This window comes from Tachyglossus aculeatus (assembly GCF_015852505.1).
Source record: "Tachyglossus aculeatus isolate mTacAcu1 chromosome 12 unlocalized genomic scaffold, mTacAcu1.pri SUPER_6_unloc_2, whole genome shotgun sequence".
Classification (NCBI taxonomy): Eukaryota; Metazoa; Chordata; class Mammalia; order Monotremata; family Tachyglossidae; genus Tachyglossus; species Tachyglossus aculeatus.
In genome coordinates this window covers 11,350,523-11,367,473 of record NW_024044829.1, presented here as the reverse complement: position 1 = coordinate 11,367,473, position 16,951 = coordinate 11,350,523, and the positions used below count along the sequence as shown (strand labels likewise).

The 16,951-nt window shown below is 46.4% G+C and overlaps 1 protein-coding gene across 1 annotated transcript; it reads right to left on the bottom strand.

Moving 5' to 3' along the window:
- Positions 1 to 1,718: 1,718 nt before the first annotated feature.
- On the bottom strand, positions 1,719 to 2,624 carry LOC119921256 (olfactory receptor 14K1-like; the record flags this gene model as incomplete). The annotated part of the gene is made up of 1 exon (XM_038741578.1): positions 1,719 to 2,624. A coding segment is annotated over exon 1 (906 nt), but the record flags the coding sequence as incomplete, so codon positions are not given.
- Positions 2,625 to 16,951: the final 14,327 nt, after the last annotated feature.

The following is a 16,951-nucleotide window of genomic DNA, read 5'->3' as shown; positions in this document are numbered from 1 at the left end:
TTTAAGAAGGCCTGCTGGAGGAGATGAGCTGTCAGTAGGGCTTTGAATAGAGGAAGAGAGCTGGTTTGGTGGATGTGTGGAGGGAGACCATTCCAGGCCTGAGTATGACGTGTGCAAGGGGTCGAGGGAAGGATAGGTGAGAACGAGGCACAGTGAGGAGGTTAGCGGCAGAGGAGCTGAGTGTGTGGCCTGGGCTGTAGAAGGAGAGAAGGGAGGTGAGGTAGGAGGGGGCAAGGTGATGGAGAGCATTGAAGTCAATAGTGAGGAGTTTTTGCTTCTTGTGAAGGTTGATAGGCAACCACTGGTGTTTGTTGAGGAGGGGAGCGACATGCCCACAGCGTTTCTCTAGAAAGATAATCCGGGCAGCAGAATGAAGTATAGAATAAATCAGGGAGAGACAGAGGGATGGGACATCAGAAAGGAGGGTGTTGCAGTAAGCCAATCGGGATAGGATAAGAGACTGCACCAACATTCTTGGGATGGAGAGGAAAGGGTCGATCTTTCAGATGTTGTGGGGGTGAGACCGGCAGGTTTTGGTGACGGATTTGATGTGTGGGGTAAATGAGAGAGTGGACTCAAGGATGACACCAAGATTCTGGGCTTGTGAGACGGGAAGGCAGGTAGTGCCGTCCACAGTGACGGGAAAATCAAGAAGAGGACAAGGTTTGGGAGGGACGATAAGGAGCTCATTCGTGGAGTTATTGAGTTTCAGATGGCGGGTAGACATCCAGATGGCGATATCTGGAAGTCAGGAGGAGATATGAGCCTGGAAGGAGGGAGAGGGAACATGGAAGGAGATGTAGATTTAGGTGTCATCAGCGTAGAGATGATAGTTGAAGCAGTGAGAGCGAATGAGTTCACCAAGGGAGTACGTATAGATGGAAAAATCAATTCAGACACAATTACTGTCCCACAGGGGCTCAGAGTACAAGAGGTAGAGGAATCCTAGGGATGTTAAGTGACTGCCCCTAGGTCACAAAGCAAGTCAGTAGCAGAGCTTGCATCAGAAATCGTCTCAATCAATCAATGATATTTATTAAGCACTTACGCTGGGCCCAACACCGTGCTAAGCACTTGGAAAAGTTCAATATAATGTAGTTGGTAGATACATTCCTTGCCCACAATGAGCTTACAGTCTAGAGCGATTCCCGTTCCTTTAAGCCATGATCATTTTTTAAATTATCATATTTGTTAAGCTCTTACTATGTGCCAAACACTGGTCTATGCACTTGGGTAGAGACAAGGTAACCGTGTTATCCCACGTGAAATTCACAGTCTTAATCCACATTTTACAGATGAGGTTACTGAGGCACAGAGAAGTTAAGTGGCTAGCCCGAGGTCACACAGAAGGCAAGTGGCAGAGCAGGGATTAGAACCGCCACCAAAAACTGGATTTAATGTACTAAGAACTTGGGAGAGTTCAGTTTAACAGTGTTGTTAAACACATTCCCGGTGCACAATGAGCCTGCAGTCTACAGGGAATCCCCTTCCTTTAGGCCATGATGCCTCCCCAAAACTGGATTGTTAATCCTACTTGAGTCTTAGCCGCGTCCCTTCCAGACTTTGACAATTCATCAATGTCCAGGGTTTTCTGTGAACAGCTAAGTATCTGGGTAGGTCCAGTGGCAATTCTTTGGTTAAGTGGTGATGTGGGATTATTTGCCCAAGGAAGGAGACATTTTGTTCCAGAGCAGAGGCTGGGTGAGTGACCTTTTTAGGATCCTGCCCATGGCAGCCTTCATGTCCCGGTTCCTCAGACTGTAGATGACGGGGTTCAGCGAGGGGGGTACCACTGCGTAGAACACAGACACCAGCAGGCTCATGATCAAGGAGGAGTCTGAGGGCGGCTTGATGTGGACAGATACACCTGCAAAGAAGAAAACGGTGATGACGGCGAGGTGGGGCAGGCAGGTGGAGAAGGCTTTGGCCCGGCTCTCGGCGGCTGACATCCTCAGCACGGCCCGGAAGATGTGCACGTACGAGATGATAATGAGAATGAAACAGACGATGCCTAATGTTATCCCGGTGGTGACGCTCATGTCAACGGCGACATGCTCCTCGTAACAGGTGATCTTCAGTAGGGAGGGGACGTCACAAAAAAACTGCTGGATGATGTTGGACCCACAGAAGGACAGGGAGAAAGTCGAAGCTGAAAACAAGATTCCAAGCAGGACCCCACCAAGCCACGAGACAGCTGCCATCCTCCCACAGGCTCCTCGAGCCATGACGACCTCGTAGCTCAGGGGAAGGCAGATGGCCGCATAACGGTCGTAGGGCATGACCGTGAGGATGAACAGGTCTGAGCTGGCAAACCAGACCACGGAAAAGACCTGGACAGCACAGCCCACTAGGGAGATGGATCTTCTCTCGGTCAGAGAGTTGTGGATGGAGTTGGGAACGGTGACGGAGATAAGGCAGAGGTCTAAGACGGACAGGTTCCTGAGGAAGAAGTACATGGGGGTGTGGAGGCGCCGGTCGAGGGCGGTGACGATGACGATGAGGAAATTCCCAGTCAGGGCTGCTAGGTAGACAAGGAGGAACAGCGCGGCGTGAACCAGTTGCAGCTCTCGGACCTCCGAGAATCCCAGCAGGAGGAATTCCCTCACTGTGGAGATGTTGGTCATTGGTAAGTGATGATGACTCCCTGCAAAGGACAAAGATCTTGATGAGGTGAAGATATCAACAGGGATTTTGCCGATGAGTCTATCGGAGTAGCTACTGGAGGTACATTTGAAAAGAATTATCAATTACAAAATGACCTAGAAACTTGGTAAATGACTTTCACGTAACTAGGAGGGAATTCCAAAAGTGAATTGACATCATAATTCTCCAGGTGGGGACAACAAGATGACAAATAAATAATAGGGGAAAGCAATCACAGAAGGACAGTCACACAGAGTCAATCGTATTTGTCGAGCACTTGCAGTGTGCAGAGCACTGTGCTAATGATAGCATTTGTTAAAGGCTTACTATGTGCAAAGCACTGTTCTAAGCGCTGGGGAGGATACAAGGTGATCAGGTTGTCCCACATGTGACTCACAGTCTTCACCCCCATTTTACAGATGAGGTAACTAAGGCACAGAGAAGTTAAGTGACTTGCCCAAGGTCACACAGCTGACAAGTGGAGGAGCTGAGATTTGAACCCATGACCTCTGACTCCCAAGCCCATGCTCTTTCCACTGAGTCACTCTGCTTCACTTGGAAGAGTACAATACAAGCAGGTTGGTAGATGCATGCACCCATAAACGTAACTAGTCACTCATTCGGCTCTTCCCTGACCCCCAAACCTGTTCCGTAGGGAGAGCTGGAGAACATTGCCCCCTGCTCCTTCCCCAGATATCCTTCTTCCCTAAAGTCTGGGATTTTCCTACCCTGTCCTGACCACGTACACACAAGCAGGCGCGCACACACACACACACGTACGCACACGCACACGCGCGCGCGCGCACACACACACACACACAAAGCTGCGGGTCCAGGGAATCCAACTGCAACTGTCTCTAAACGAGGAAAATGAATTTCCGAGTGACTTGAACTTCCCAAGCGCTTAGTACAGTGCTATGCACACAATAAGAGCTCAATAAATACGACTGAATAAATGAAGTCTGGCTAAACAGTGAAGGGTCTGGCGTGGGGCCCCAATTACATATGTTGCCTCGGGCTTGGCATAGGGCTTGAAGAAATGATTAATCGATGGTATTTCCTGAGTGCTTACTGTGTGCGGAGCACTGGACTAAAGCATTAAGGAAAGGACAATCCAACAGAGTTGGTAGAGACATTCCCTGCCCACAGTGAGCTGACAGTCAAGGGGAATGGAAGAATGATGGGCCGTTGATGAAGGGACGACGGAGGGATGATGGAGGGACAATGCAACGGTGATGGAGGGATAACGGACGGCCGATGGAGGTTCAGTGAAGGGATGAAAGCGAGACGATGGAGCAGGTGTCCTAGAACAAACAGCAGAAGAGTGCTGGTCCACGTACAAAGACCATGCGACTGAGACCCTGAGCAGAGAAAGTGATTCCAGTACTAGTGGCTTCCACTATCTCGTCCCTGCTAAAGGCTGGTTTCTGCTCCTGCAAACCCACCTGCAATGCTGCCCTGGTCCGAACTTCAACCTGGGAGGCAGGTGCGAAATTATCCACACACTCACGATGGGCTGCTGGCCTCTTTCGGTCCCTCAATCACGACCCCAGGGAGCACCCACCGGGGCAGCGTGGAGCTGGGACTCGCCGACCTCTGCCAGGCTGGTCTCGTCCCCTCTTTCCCCTCGGTCTAATGGGTTCGGTAAACCAAGGAGCGACATCGAGGAGCCCTCAGGCCCACTCCATTCTCCCGCTAACACTGAGAGGCTTCTCAGAGATGGACCCTGTCCCCAGAGAAAAAGCATCCGTCGTTCTGAGGGGAATCCCTGGAGGACGTATCGGGGCCCAGAGAAGTAAAGTGAATCGCCCAATGTCACACACCAGATAAGTGGCTGAACTGGGATTAGAACCCAGGTTCTCTTGACTCCCGGGCCCACGCTCTTTCCACTAAGCAACACTGTTTTTACTTTAGAGAAATTACAACTCTGACCCTGGTCATCCTGTTCCCTATTGAAATTTCCCTCACCTTTCCCCTGCTCCTCTCCGGAGTCACTGCGCCTGTCCTGGGCTGGGGAGCACCGACATCTGCTGAAAAAGAGGCTCACTCTATCTTGTCGGTCCTGGATGCTGGTGGCAGTGAGAGGAAGGTCTGGCTGAGAGATGAGGGCTGTCAGGATCCTCCTCCCCTCTGCTCTACGGATGTCTGTGCCGTCCCCTCAGACAATGGCCGGGTTATTTCCTGTTGGATTCCCTGTGGGAAGAAGGGCCCAGGGCTCCACTGAGACAGCTGACTGCCCTGGAATCTCGGAAGGCCAGGATCATGGGCTCCCTGTGGTACCGGCTCCCACAATCTAAATGACTGTCCTTTCCCACGTGGTTCCCACTCTGGGACTCCTTCCTATGATAACATCAGCAGACTAATCATCATTCCTTTTATGTGATTAATAATAGCGTTCTGGTTAAACTCTGAGGTTTGGAGCTTCATCCCATGCCAGGGCCTGGGACCATCTGAAATCTGCAGCAATCCAATTTAGACATTCCCCTCTAGACAGTAAACTCATCATGGGCAGGGAACGTGTCTACCAACCCTGTTATATTGTTGTATCGTACGTTCCCAAGAGCCTAGTACCATGGTCTGCACATAGTAATGGTCTGCACATAGAAAGTGCTCACTAAATATGATCCATTGATTGATATGCATTATTTCCCCGTATGGAATTCTTATTTGCATTCTCCATTCCTCCCAAGCTCACCATCCCACTGTGCCTCATTCCAAACTCCCCCCAGTCAGACCCCTACCTCACCACCTTTCTCCCACTTGGAATTCCCTCTCCCTTCATATCCACCAGACCACAGCGCTTCCCATCTTCAAAACTCCTTCCTGAAACTCTATTAAATCCACGGGACCTTCCCTGAATATTTTTTTATAATGGTACGTTGCAAGTGTTTACTATTTTCCAGGAACCGTTCTAAGCACTGAAGCACATACAAGCTAGTCAGGTTGGACACAGTCCTTGTTCCGCATAGGACGTCCAGTCTTAATCCCATTTTACATATGAGGTAGGTGAGGCAATAAATGAAATGACTTGCCCAGGGTCACATTGCAGACAAGTGGTGGAGGCTGAATTAGAAAGTAGGTCCTCTGACTCCCAGGTCCATGCTCTATCGACTACGCCACGCTGCTTCTCGAAGTTTCATCTTGCTCATGACTTCAAACAATGAATCGGTCATTTAATCAATTGTATTTTCTGACGTCTTCTGATTGCAAATCTAGAGCGAACAAGAAATGACTCTAAATGCATCCTAAAACCCTCCCTCGGCTGGCTTGGGAACTCAACATAGAAAAGAAGCATAATAAACAGCATTGCTTATTGGCAAGATCCCGGGATTGGGAGTCAGAATATGTGAATTCAGTTCAATGCATTCTCTCCTCAGAAGGGCCCTGTCTCCTTTCAAAATATCTCAGTAATGGAAAATGGAGAAATAATCTGTAAGTCCACATTCCCTCCTACCCCTTACCAGTACATCAGAGCACAGCATTCCCCATCTTCAAAACCCCTCCGTCATCCCACCACTTCCAGGATGCCTAGCACGATTAATTTTTCTTCTCCCTAAATCATCTTCTCACAACTACCAATCAACATCTTAGACCTCTTCCCTATTTTTGTACTCACACCCACCATTATAGTTTTGTACATAGTGGCTTTTATAAAATGTACTCCTTAAGCACATATTCTCCCTCTACCCTACCCCCCTCACTCTGCCCTACCCCCTACCCCTCCCCACACCAGTTGTGTATATTTTTACATATTTGTTACTCTATTGATTTTATTAATTCTATTTATTTTGATGATACTGAAACCTGTCTACTTGTTTCCCCCTTCTAGACTGTTAGCCTGTTGTTGGGTAGGGACTGTCTCTGTATGTTGCCGAATTGTCATTTCCAAGCACTTAGTATAGGGCTCTGCACACAGCAAAAGCTCAATAAAAAAGGATTGAATGAATGAATGAATCTATTTTAACATTCGTTCCATTCTCTGCTTCATCCTCTCATTCATTCATTCATTCATTCATTCAATCGTATTTATTGAGTGGTTACTGTGTGCAGAGCACTGTACTAAGCGCTTGGGAAATACAAGTAGGCAACATATAGAGACGGTTCCTACGCAACAACGGACTCAGTCTAGAAGGGGGAGACAGACAACAAAACAAAACATGTAGACAGGTGTTAAAATCGTCAGAATAAATAGAATTACAGCTACATATACATCATTAACACAATAAATAGAATAGTAAATATGTACAAGTAAAATAAATAGAGTTTTTAATTAATTCGTGAATTAATTCTGTATCTATCTCCTATGTTATATTTTAAGTTCTTGGAAAGCAAGGATGGTGTTTATTTTGATATATCTGAAGGGTTCACTACAGTACATTACACCCAGGATGCATTCAACAAGGATGGATGGGTTGTTGGATGGATGGATGGATGGGTGGATGGATGGATGGATGGATAGATGGATGGTTGGATTGTCTACTATGTGACATTAGGCAAGGCATTTCACTTCTCTGTGCCTCATTTATCGTATCTGTAAAATGGGAATTGAGACTGTGAACACCATGTGGGACAGGGACTGTAAACCTGATTAGCTTGCATCTGCCCCCAACATTTAGTACAATGCCTGGCACATAGTAAGCGCTTAACAAATAATGCTATTATTATTATTATTATGGTTGGATGGATGCGTGGTTGGATTGATGGATGGATTGGATGGATGAACAGACAGATGGACGGATAGGTGGTCGGACGGATGTATGGATGGGTGAACGAATGGATTCGAGGCAAGGATTTGATCAGTCAGATTCATTCATTCATTCATGCAATCGAATTTACTGATAGCTTACTGTATGCAGGGCTTCTGGAAAGTAAAATTCAGCAGTAAATAAAGACAATCCCTCCCCACAAGGGGCTCACAGTCTGAAGGGAAGGGAGGCAGACAGGCATCAAAACAAATAAACAGGTAGCCAAATGTGGGGAACAGTTTACATGATTGCATCCCTTCTCCCTTGTCACCCTCCGATTTTCTAATTTTCATACCCACCAAGAGTGATATTAAAATTCATAGAATTACTGTTATTATCAGTAGCAGTATCAACAGCATCATTATTGAATTTATTAAGAACTTACTTGCAAAAGACTGACAAGTGCTGGAGTAGAAACAAAGTATTCAGGTCGGACACGTTTTCTGACCCACAGGGGCTCTGACTGTAAGAGAAAGGGAGAGCACATATTGAATCCCTATTTTACAGAGCGCCCCAAAGAGGTTAAGTGGCTGGACAGGTCATACAGCAGGCCGGTGGAAGAACCGGGTAGACCTTTCAAATCTCATGTCTCCCAACTACATGCTCATTCCATTAAACCATGATGCTGCCCAAACAATCACTTGTCAGTCATTTATTTATTTATTCAATCATATTTATTGAGTACTTACCGAGTGCAAAGCACCATACTAAGCTCTTGGAAAGTGCAATTCAGACTAAAGAGAGTCAATCTCTGCCCACACGTCTTGTTAGCCCCTGTCCCAGACATTGACAAATCCTCAGGCGCTGGACTTTATCTTTGGACAGCTCTTTATATGGTTCCTCAGAACCCTTATGAGGAATGGGATAGTGTGCAAAAGGAAACAGACATTTTGCCTTTTATAGGAGGGAGGAGGAATGTCCCCTTTAGGACTGTCCCCTGGGCATTGTTCGTGTCCCGGTTCCTTCTGGCTGTAGACGAGGGGGCTCAGGGCCAGGGGCTCCAAGGTGTAGAACACCATCAACAGCAGGGCCAGCTTCGAGGGGGAACATAACAGAGGCCTCATGTAAGCAAACAAACAAGCCATGACAAGACAGTGACGACGACAAGGTGGGGCAGACACGTGGAGAAGGATTTGGCCCTGTTCTCAGTGGCCGGCATCCTCAGCACCACCCTGAAGATGTGCACGTATAAAACGATGATGAGAGTGAATCAGACGACACCTAAATCTATCCCAACGATGACGCTCACATAGATGGCGACGTGGTACTGGGAGCAGGAGATCCTCAGCAGGGAGGGGACATCACAGAAAACCTGCTGGATTCTATTGACCCCACAGAAGCTCAGGGAGAAAGTTGAAGCTAAATACAAGACACCAAACATCACCCCGGTGAACCAGGAGGCGGCCACCATCTTTCCACAGGTCCTGTTGTTCGTGATGAGCAAATGGCACAGTGTGTGGCAGATGGTGGCGTAGCGGTCGTAGGACATCGCTGTAAGGAAGAGAAACTCTGAACCTGCAAACAGGACCAACAAGAAGATATGAGCGGCACATCCCAAGACGGAGATGGAGTTGCAGTTGGTCAAGGAGTTGAGAATTGAGTTGGAACAATATGGTGAAGAGGCAGAACTTGAGGACAGACAGGTTCCTGAGGAAGAAATACATGGGGCTGTGGAGGCGCCATTCAGGGATGGTGACGGCTATGATAATAATAATAATGTTGGCATTTGTTAAGCGCTTACCATGTGCAAAGCACTGTTCTAAGCGCTGGGGGGGTACAAAGTGATCAGGTTGTCCCACGTGAGGCTCACAGTCTTAATCCCCATTTTACAGATGAGGTAACTGAGGCTCAGAGAAGTTAAGTGACTTACCCAAGGTCACACAGCAGACATGTGGCGGAGCCGGGATTCAAACCCATGACCTCTAATTCCAAATCCCGTGCTCTTTCCACTGAGCCACGCTGATGATGAGGACATTCCCCGTCAGGGTCGCCAGGTAGACCAGGAGGAACAGTGCGGTGTGGACCAGCTGCAGCTCCCGGATCTCTGAGGAATCCAGCAAGAGGAATCCTGTCACCGTGAAGACGCTGGGCATTTTGGAGAGGCAGCACTGACTTTCTGCAATTGGTGAGGGAAGAGCCAAAGATAGAGTCAAATGATGGAATGAGTGAAGGAACTGACAGTATACTTGCTGGTGATTCTCTAGGAGTATTAACAGTTATTGAATTCAAAGTGATATTTGAGTTCACCGTGGAGATATTGAGCATTTCCTGGAAATGATGTCGACTCCCTGCACGGGGAGAGGGAGGAAAGACTTCAATTTTGAGACGCTGATTCTGGGGGTGAAGGAATAGGACTAAGTCAATCAATTTCATGTAATGAGAACCTACAGAGTACACAGTATTAGTACATATGATTAGTGTACCCAAAGAGCTTCCATTGTATTAGAAGCACCAAGGTTCGAACCGTGCAGAATCATTGTGCAGTATTGCAAAGAACACAGGCCTGGGAGTCAGAGAACCTGGGTTCTAATCCCAACTCTACCCTTTGTCGGCTGCATAGCCATGGGAAAATGACTTAATTTCTCTACGTCTCAGTTACTCAATTGTAAAATCAGGATTTGAAACCTGTTTTCCCACCTACCTACTACGTGAATACGTCGTGGGACTCGGAATGTGTTCTACCAAGTTGCCCTGAATCTCCCCCATTCATTCATTCATTCAGTCGCATTTATTGAGCGCTTACTGTGTGCAGAGCACTGTACTAAGCGCTTGGGAAGTACAAGTTGGCAACATATAGAGATGGTCCCTACCCAACGGCGGGCTAGCAGTCTAAGAGGGGTAGACAGACAACAAAACAAAACATATTAACAAAATAAAATAAATGGAATAAATATGTACAAGTAAAATAAATAGAGTAATAAATATGTACAAATATATATACATATATACAGGTGTTGTGGGAAGGGGAAGGAGTCAAGGCAGGGGGATAGGGAGGGGGAAGAGGTGGAGAGGAAGGAGGGGGTCTTTAGTCTGGGAAGGCCTCCTGGAGGAGGTGAGCTCTCAGTAGGGCTTTGAAGGGCTTATAATAGTTTGCTTGACACATAGTAAACACTTAATGAATACCAAGAGAATTATTTTTGGTTGAGGAGTCTGAAACTAAACTGAATAGCAGATAGGAGAGGTCAAAGATCATAAAGATATTTTCATGACTGTTGCAGAATTTTTTCTGTGCTTTCAGAGTTAAACAAGAAATGCCTTTGGGCATACATTCATACATTTAGTGGAGAGAGAATGGGCCTGGTAGACAGAAGGACCTGGATTCTAACCCTGTCTCTATCCCTTGTCAGCTGTATGTCCAGGGCCAGTCATTTACCTTCTCTGTGCCTCGGTTACCTTACCTGAAAATTGGGGATTGTGACTGAAAGCACCATGTGAGGCATGGACTGTGTCCATCCCGATTAGCTTGTATCCTCCCCAGTGCTTAGTACAGTACCTGGCATGTAACAAGCACTTAACAATACCATAAAACAAAAATAAAACCCACGTTTACATCAAACTGATTCCATTTGTGCAATATCGGCATTCACACTCGTACTCACACAAACACAAGCTTAGCTCATCTTTCATCTAGTCCTTGCCTAAAACATCGCTCAGCCTACATCTCTCCTCTCCTCAACCTCCTCTCATGACACGTTGTGTCTTTTCACCAGGAACAAAAACTCACAATCGGCTTGAAGGCTTTCCGCCCTATAACTGCCCTTCACCCCTTTCCATCGTTCAACTCGCCTTCTTAGCTCTCAAAGCAACTTTCTAGTTGTTACTCATGATCGACTACCCCATTTCCATCCTAGTCTGGAACTCCCTCTCTTATTCACTCAAAGTCAGAGAGAGCACAGTTCTCTAGAATTCCTAGCACTACTAAAACTCCCCTCCTCCAACCAGCTACCCCGATTCATTTCCGAGCCATCTAAGCACACGTCACTTAACTAAAGTGCAAATCAACTCGTTTCCATCCTCATTTAGTGGAAAAACAATGGGCCCAGGATTTCTCCTGTTGACTGTGAGCTCCTTGCAGGCAGCATAAACATGTACCAACTCTGTTCTATTGTACTCTCCAAAGCATAGCTTAGTGGGAGTCAGAGGACGTGGGTACTAATCCTGCCTTTGTTCCTTTGTTGCTGTGGGACATTGGGCAAGTCGCTTCACTTCTCTGGGCTTCAGTTTTCTCATCTTTAAATTGCACGCAATAATTGCATATTCATTTTAGCATTTTTTTTCCTTCTATAAGGGGCAGGGAATGTGTCTGTTACGGTGTTATAAAGTGGATAGAGCACGGGCAGGAGTCAGAAGGACCTGGGTCCTAATTCTGACTCCGCCTCATATCTGCTGTGTGACCACGGCCAAGTCATTTAACTTCTCTGAGTCTCAGTTACCTCGTCCTTAAAATGGGGGTTCAGACTGTGAGCCCCATGTGGAACAAGGACTGTATCCAACCTGCTTACCTTGCATCTACCCCAGAGCTTAGGACAGTGCTTGGGACATAGTATGAACCAAAAAGTTCTACTATTATTGTTATTACTCTCCAAGTGCTTAGTGCACACAATAAGCTCTCAATCAGTATGATTCAAGATTGATTTATTAATAATAAATTAGATTGAGGCTACCTAGCCCAGTAGGATGGAAAGCCCATGAGGGTAGGGATTCCAACCTTTTCCACTATTTGTCTTCTCCCAACATTTGCGTAGAACTCTTATAGGGAAGAATTGCTCATAGTGCCAGTGGCTGCCCAAAGCTGGCCCCATTCTCTCAGCCCTGCATGTCATGTACCCTCTGCAAGGGATTCTGGTACCCACTGAAGGCCAAGGTGACTGCCGACCGTGCTAACACTGTGATGGAACACCATAGTCCGGCAGGTAGTTGGTATGGCAGCGACGTTTGAGGAGGGATGAGGAGAGGTCTGTGATGGTTGGGGGTTACTGAACTAGAAAACGCATCCCCTCCTGCCAACATCCTTACCCCCCTGGGGACAGCGGCCCTTGGCCGTACCCCAACGTAGGCCCCAGACTGGCTCCATCTATTCCAAACTCATCCTCACCCCTCCCGCCCCTCCATCCCACTCACACCCTTTCACTTTTAGCGAGGAATCATGGGGCTGGGAGTCGCTGACTTCTGTAAGACTAGGCTGGTCCTCTCTTTTCCCTCAGATTCTTGGGTTTGGCCAGCAAGGAAGGAACAGAGAGGAGCTTTCCATCCCTCTTCACTCTCCCTCAGACCCTGTGAAGCTCTCCAAACCGGCCCCTGTCCCTGTATATAAAACAGGAGCTTCTCCGAGGAGGATCTCTAGGGGCTAGCTCGGGGTCCTACCGAGGGACCTCGTGGCCCGGACTCGCCAAGCACCCTCTGGTCACGTGGTTCCTGAGGCTCCTGGGAGACAAGGACCTGATCCCTCCAGAATCAGCGGTGGTGCCGGCCCTCGGGGTTCCTGTGGAAACAGCGGAACCTGCATCCCAGCGTCCCAACGCTTCCTGTTTTCAGCGACACACTTGAAGGTTTCACCTTTGTCTAATTCACAACCTGAGCCACTCAATCTGCCAGTCAATCAGCTAATTGTAACTTTTTCCTATGGCCCTTGTGAAGCACTTACTATATATCATACACTATACTAAGTGCTAGAGTAGTTACAAGCTAATCAGATTGGACAGAGTCCATGCTCCCCGGGGGCTCACATCTCAATCCCCATTTACTGATAAGGGAAATGAGGCACGGAAAAGTTAAGCAACCCTGCCCAAGTTCACACGAACATGTGGTGCAACTGAAATCAGAACGCATGTCCATTTGAATCCCAGGTCCTTGCTCTACTCACTAGTCAACGTTATTTTTAAGACTTGTCCTGATTGCACATCCCTTGAAGCTCTGTTCATGCTGACTATATAAACTGTACTCTTGAATCAAGTGTTCCTCCACTTTTCCATCTTTCCCTTCTCTCCTTCCTCCTCTACATGATTTATTCTGTGTCTATCTCACTCATTTGATCATAATATCCTGGTGAGCAGGAATAATTGATTTTTTTTCTTTTCAACTCTCCTGAGACCTTACTATAGTGCTTTGCACCCAGGATGTGGTAAATAAAAGCCATTGAAAATAATAATAGTAGTAATTATGGTCTTTGTTAAGTGCTTACAATGTGCCAAGCACTGTTCTAAGTGCTGGAGTAGATATGAGGTAATTAGGTTGGACACAGTCCCCTTTGCAGATGGGGCTTACAGTCACAAACCCCATTTTGCAAGTGAGGTACCTGAGACAAAGAGAAATGAAGTGACTTGCCCCAGGTCGCATGGCAGACAAGCAGCAGAACTAGGATTAGAACCCTCGACCTCCTACTTCCAAACCCGTGCTCAGGATGGATGGATGGATGGAAGAATGGATGGACAGATGAATGGTTAGAAGGATGGATGGGTGGAAGGAAGGAAAGATGGATTGATGAGAGAGGCTGAGTTTGACTGGACAGGTGAAGCTGCTGTTATCCTTTTTTATTTTCTCCCATACCACCTCCCGTTTTCCAACTTAAATACCCACCCCCTGAGTCATTCCAAGGGTAAATCATTATGAAATTATGAATATAAAATTATCATTACTAATAGTGATATCATTATTGCATTTATTAAGAGGTTGTGTGCCTAAATTGTTCCACTTGCCGGAGTATAAACAAAATAATCAGTTCAGACACAATTCCTGTCCCACAGGGGCTCAGAGTGTAAGAGAAAGAGAGATGCTAGGGATGTTAAGTCACTGCCTCTAGGTCACAAAGCAGGCCAGTAGCAGAGCTTGCATCAGAACTCAAATATCAATCAATAAATCAATCATGTTTATTGAGCACTTACTCTGGGTCCAAAACTGTACTAAGCACTTAGGAAAGTTCAATATAACAGAGTTGGTAGATATGTTTCCTGCCCACAATGAGTTTACAATCTAGAGCGATGTCTGTTCCTTCAGGCCATGATAAAATTAAAAAATATATTTTTTATTTGTTAAGCAATTGCTATGTACCAAGAACTGTTCTAAGCACTGAGGCAGATATAAGGTTATCTGGTCGTCCCAAGTGGGATTCAGTCTTAATCCCCATTTTACATATGAAGTAACTGAGGCACGGAGAAGTTAAGTGGCTAACCCAAAGTCACACAAAGGACAAGTGGCAGACCAGGAATTAGAACCACCCCCAAGATGGATTTAATGTACTAAGCATTTGGGAGAGTTCAGTTTAATCAGAGTTCAATCAATCAATCAATCAATCAATCAATCGTATTTATTGAGCGCTTACTATGTGCAGAGCACTGTACTAAGCGCTTGGGAAGTACAAATTGGCAACACATAGAGACAGTCCCTACCCAACAGTGGGCTCACAGTCTAAAAGGGGGGAGACAGAGAACAGAACCAAACATACCAACAAAATAAAATAAATAGGATAGAAATGTACAAGTAAAATAAATAAATAAGTAAATAAATAGAGTAATAAATATGTACAACCATATATACATATATACAGGTGCTGTGGGGAAGGAAGGAGGTAAGATGGGGGGATGGAGAGGGGGACGAGGGGGAGAGGAAGGAAGGGGCTCAGTCTGGGAGGGCCTCCTGGAGGAGGTGAGCTCTCAGCAGGGCCTTGAAGGGAGGAAGAGAGCTAGCTTGGCGGAGGGGCAGAGGGAAGGCATTCCAGGCCCGGGGGATGACGTGGGCCGGGGGTCGACGGCGGGACAGGCGAGAACGAGGTACAGTGAGGAGATTAGCGGTGGAGGAGCGGAGGTTGCGGGCTGGGCAGTAGAAGGAGAGAAGGGAGGTGAGGTAGGAGGGGGCGAGGGGATGGACAGCCTTGAAGCCCAGGGTGAGGAGTTAAAGGAGTGAGAGTTGTTAAACACATTCCCTGCCCCCAACGGGTTTGCCGTCTAGACTTCAGTCTATACTTCACTCTGCTGCCTGGAATACCCTTCTACAGACAAGCCCTGAGCATGTCACTCCCCTCCTCTTCCTTTGTGCCATGAAACCTCCCCAAAACTGGATTGTCAGTCATACTTCAGTCTTAGCCACCTCCCTCCCATACTTTGAAAATTCATCAACATCCAGGTTTTTCTGTGAACCCTGTAGGACAGCTAAGTATGTGGCTAGGTCAAAGGGCAATTCCTTGGATAAGTGGTGGTGTGAGATCATTTGCACAAGGAAGGAGACACTTTGCCCTAGAGCAGAGGCTGGGCGTGTGACCCTTTTAGGATCCTGCCCATGGCGGCTTTCGCGTCCCGGTTCCTCAGGCTGTAGACGACGGGGTTCAGGGGCGGGAGCACCGCCGTGTAGAACACGGACAGCAGAAGGTCCACTATCAAGAAGGAGTCTGAGGCCAGCTTGATGTAAACAAGTACACCCGCCAAGGGGAAAACAGTGAGGTTGACAAGGTGGGACAGGTAGTTGGAGAATGCTTTGGCCCGGCCCTCGTTGGACGGCATCCTCAGCACGGCCCAGAAGTTGCGCATGTACGAAACGATGATGAGAATGAAGTAGACGACGCCTAACGCTACTCTGGTGGTGACTCTCATAACAACATAGTGAGTGCTTAACAAATGCCATAATAATAATATAGTGAGTGAACAGTGCCATAGCACACAGAAGAGTGCCTAGTGGCACATAGTAAGCGCTTAACAAATGCTATTATTATTATTATTATTACTATTAGTTTAATTATATTATTAAATTCCATAATAATATAATAGTGAGTGCTTAACAAATACCATAATAATAATTATATAGTAAGTGCTTAATAAATACCATAATAATAATATAGTAAACGCTTAAGTGCTGTAATAATGATATCAGTGCTTAATAAGTGCCATAATAACAATATAGTGAGTGCATAATAAATACCATAATAATAATATAGTAAGTGCTTAAAAATGCTGTAGTAATGATATAGTGAGTGTTTTACAAATACCATAACAACAATATAGTAACTGCTTAACAAATACCATAATAATAATAATATAGTAAATGCTTAACACATCCCATAATAATATAGTGAGTGCTTAATATATACCATAATAATAGCAGAGTGAAAGCTAAACAAATGTAATAATCTAGTGAGTGCTTACCAGACACAACAGCAATGATGATAATATTAACAATTATTATAAATTTAGGCTGATAAATCTAGGTGGCCCCATCTCTCTCTGGAGTTTTGATATTTTTCTGCTTCTAGAGGTTGAACATAATGGCTCATTGGGAATCTGTGAGCTCTGTGAGCAGGCGGGATGCCCAGGGGATGGGGGAAAATGAGAGTCGTACGTTTTTCAGGAGTTCATAAAACCAGCTTCTCTGTTTGTGCAGCACGTTGTTCTGAGAGTACCTGTCATCAGTTCTGGGCTAATACGAGAAGACCATCAGAGATCTAAAGCATTTTCTGGTGATCGTGAGTGCGGTGACAGTGATCCGGGTAATTGTGAGAGCTAAGGAGAGAAACCATCAATCAATGGGTGCTTACTGGGTGCAGAACACTGCACAAAGTGCTTGGGAGAGTACCCTAG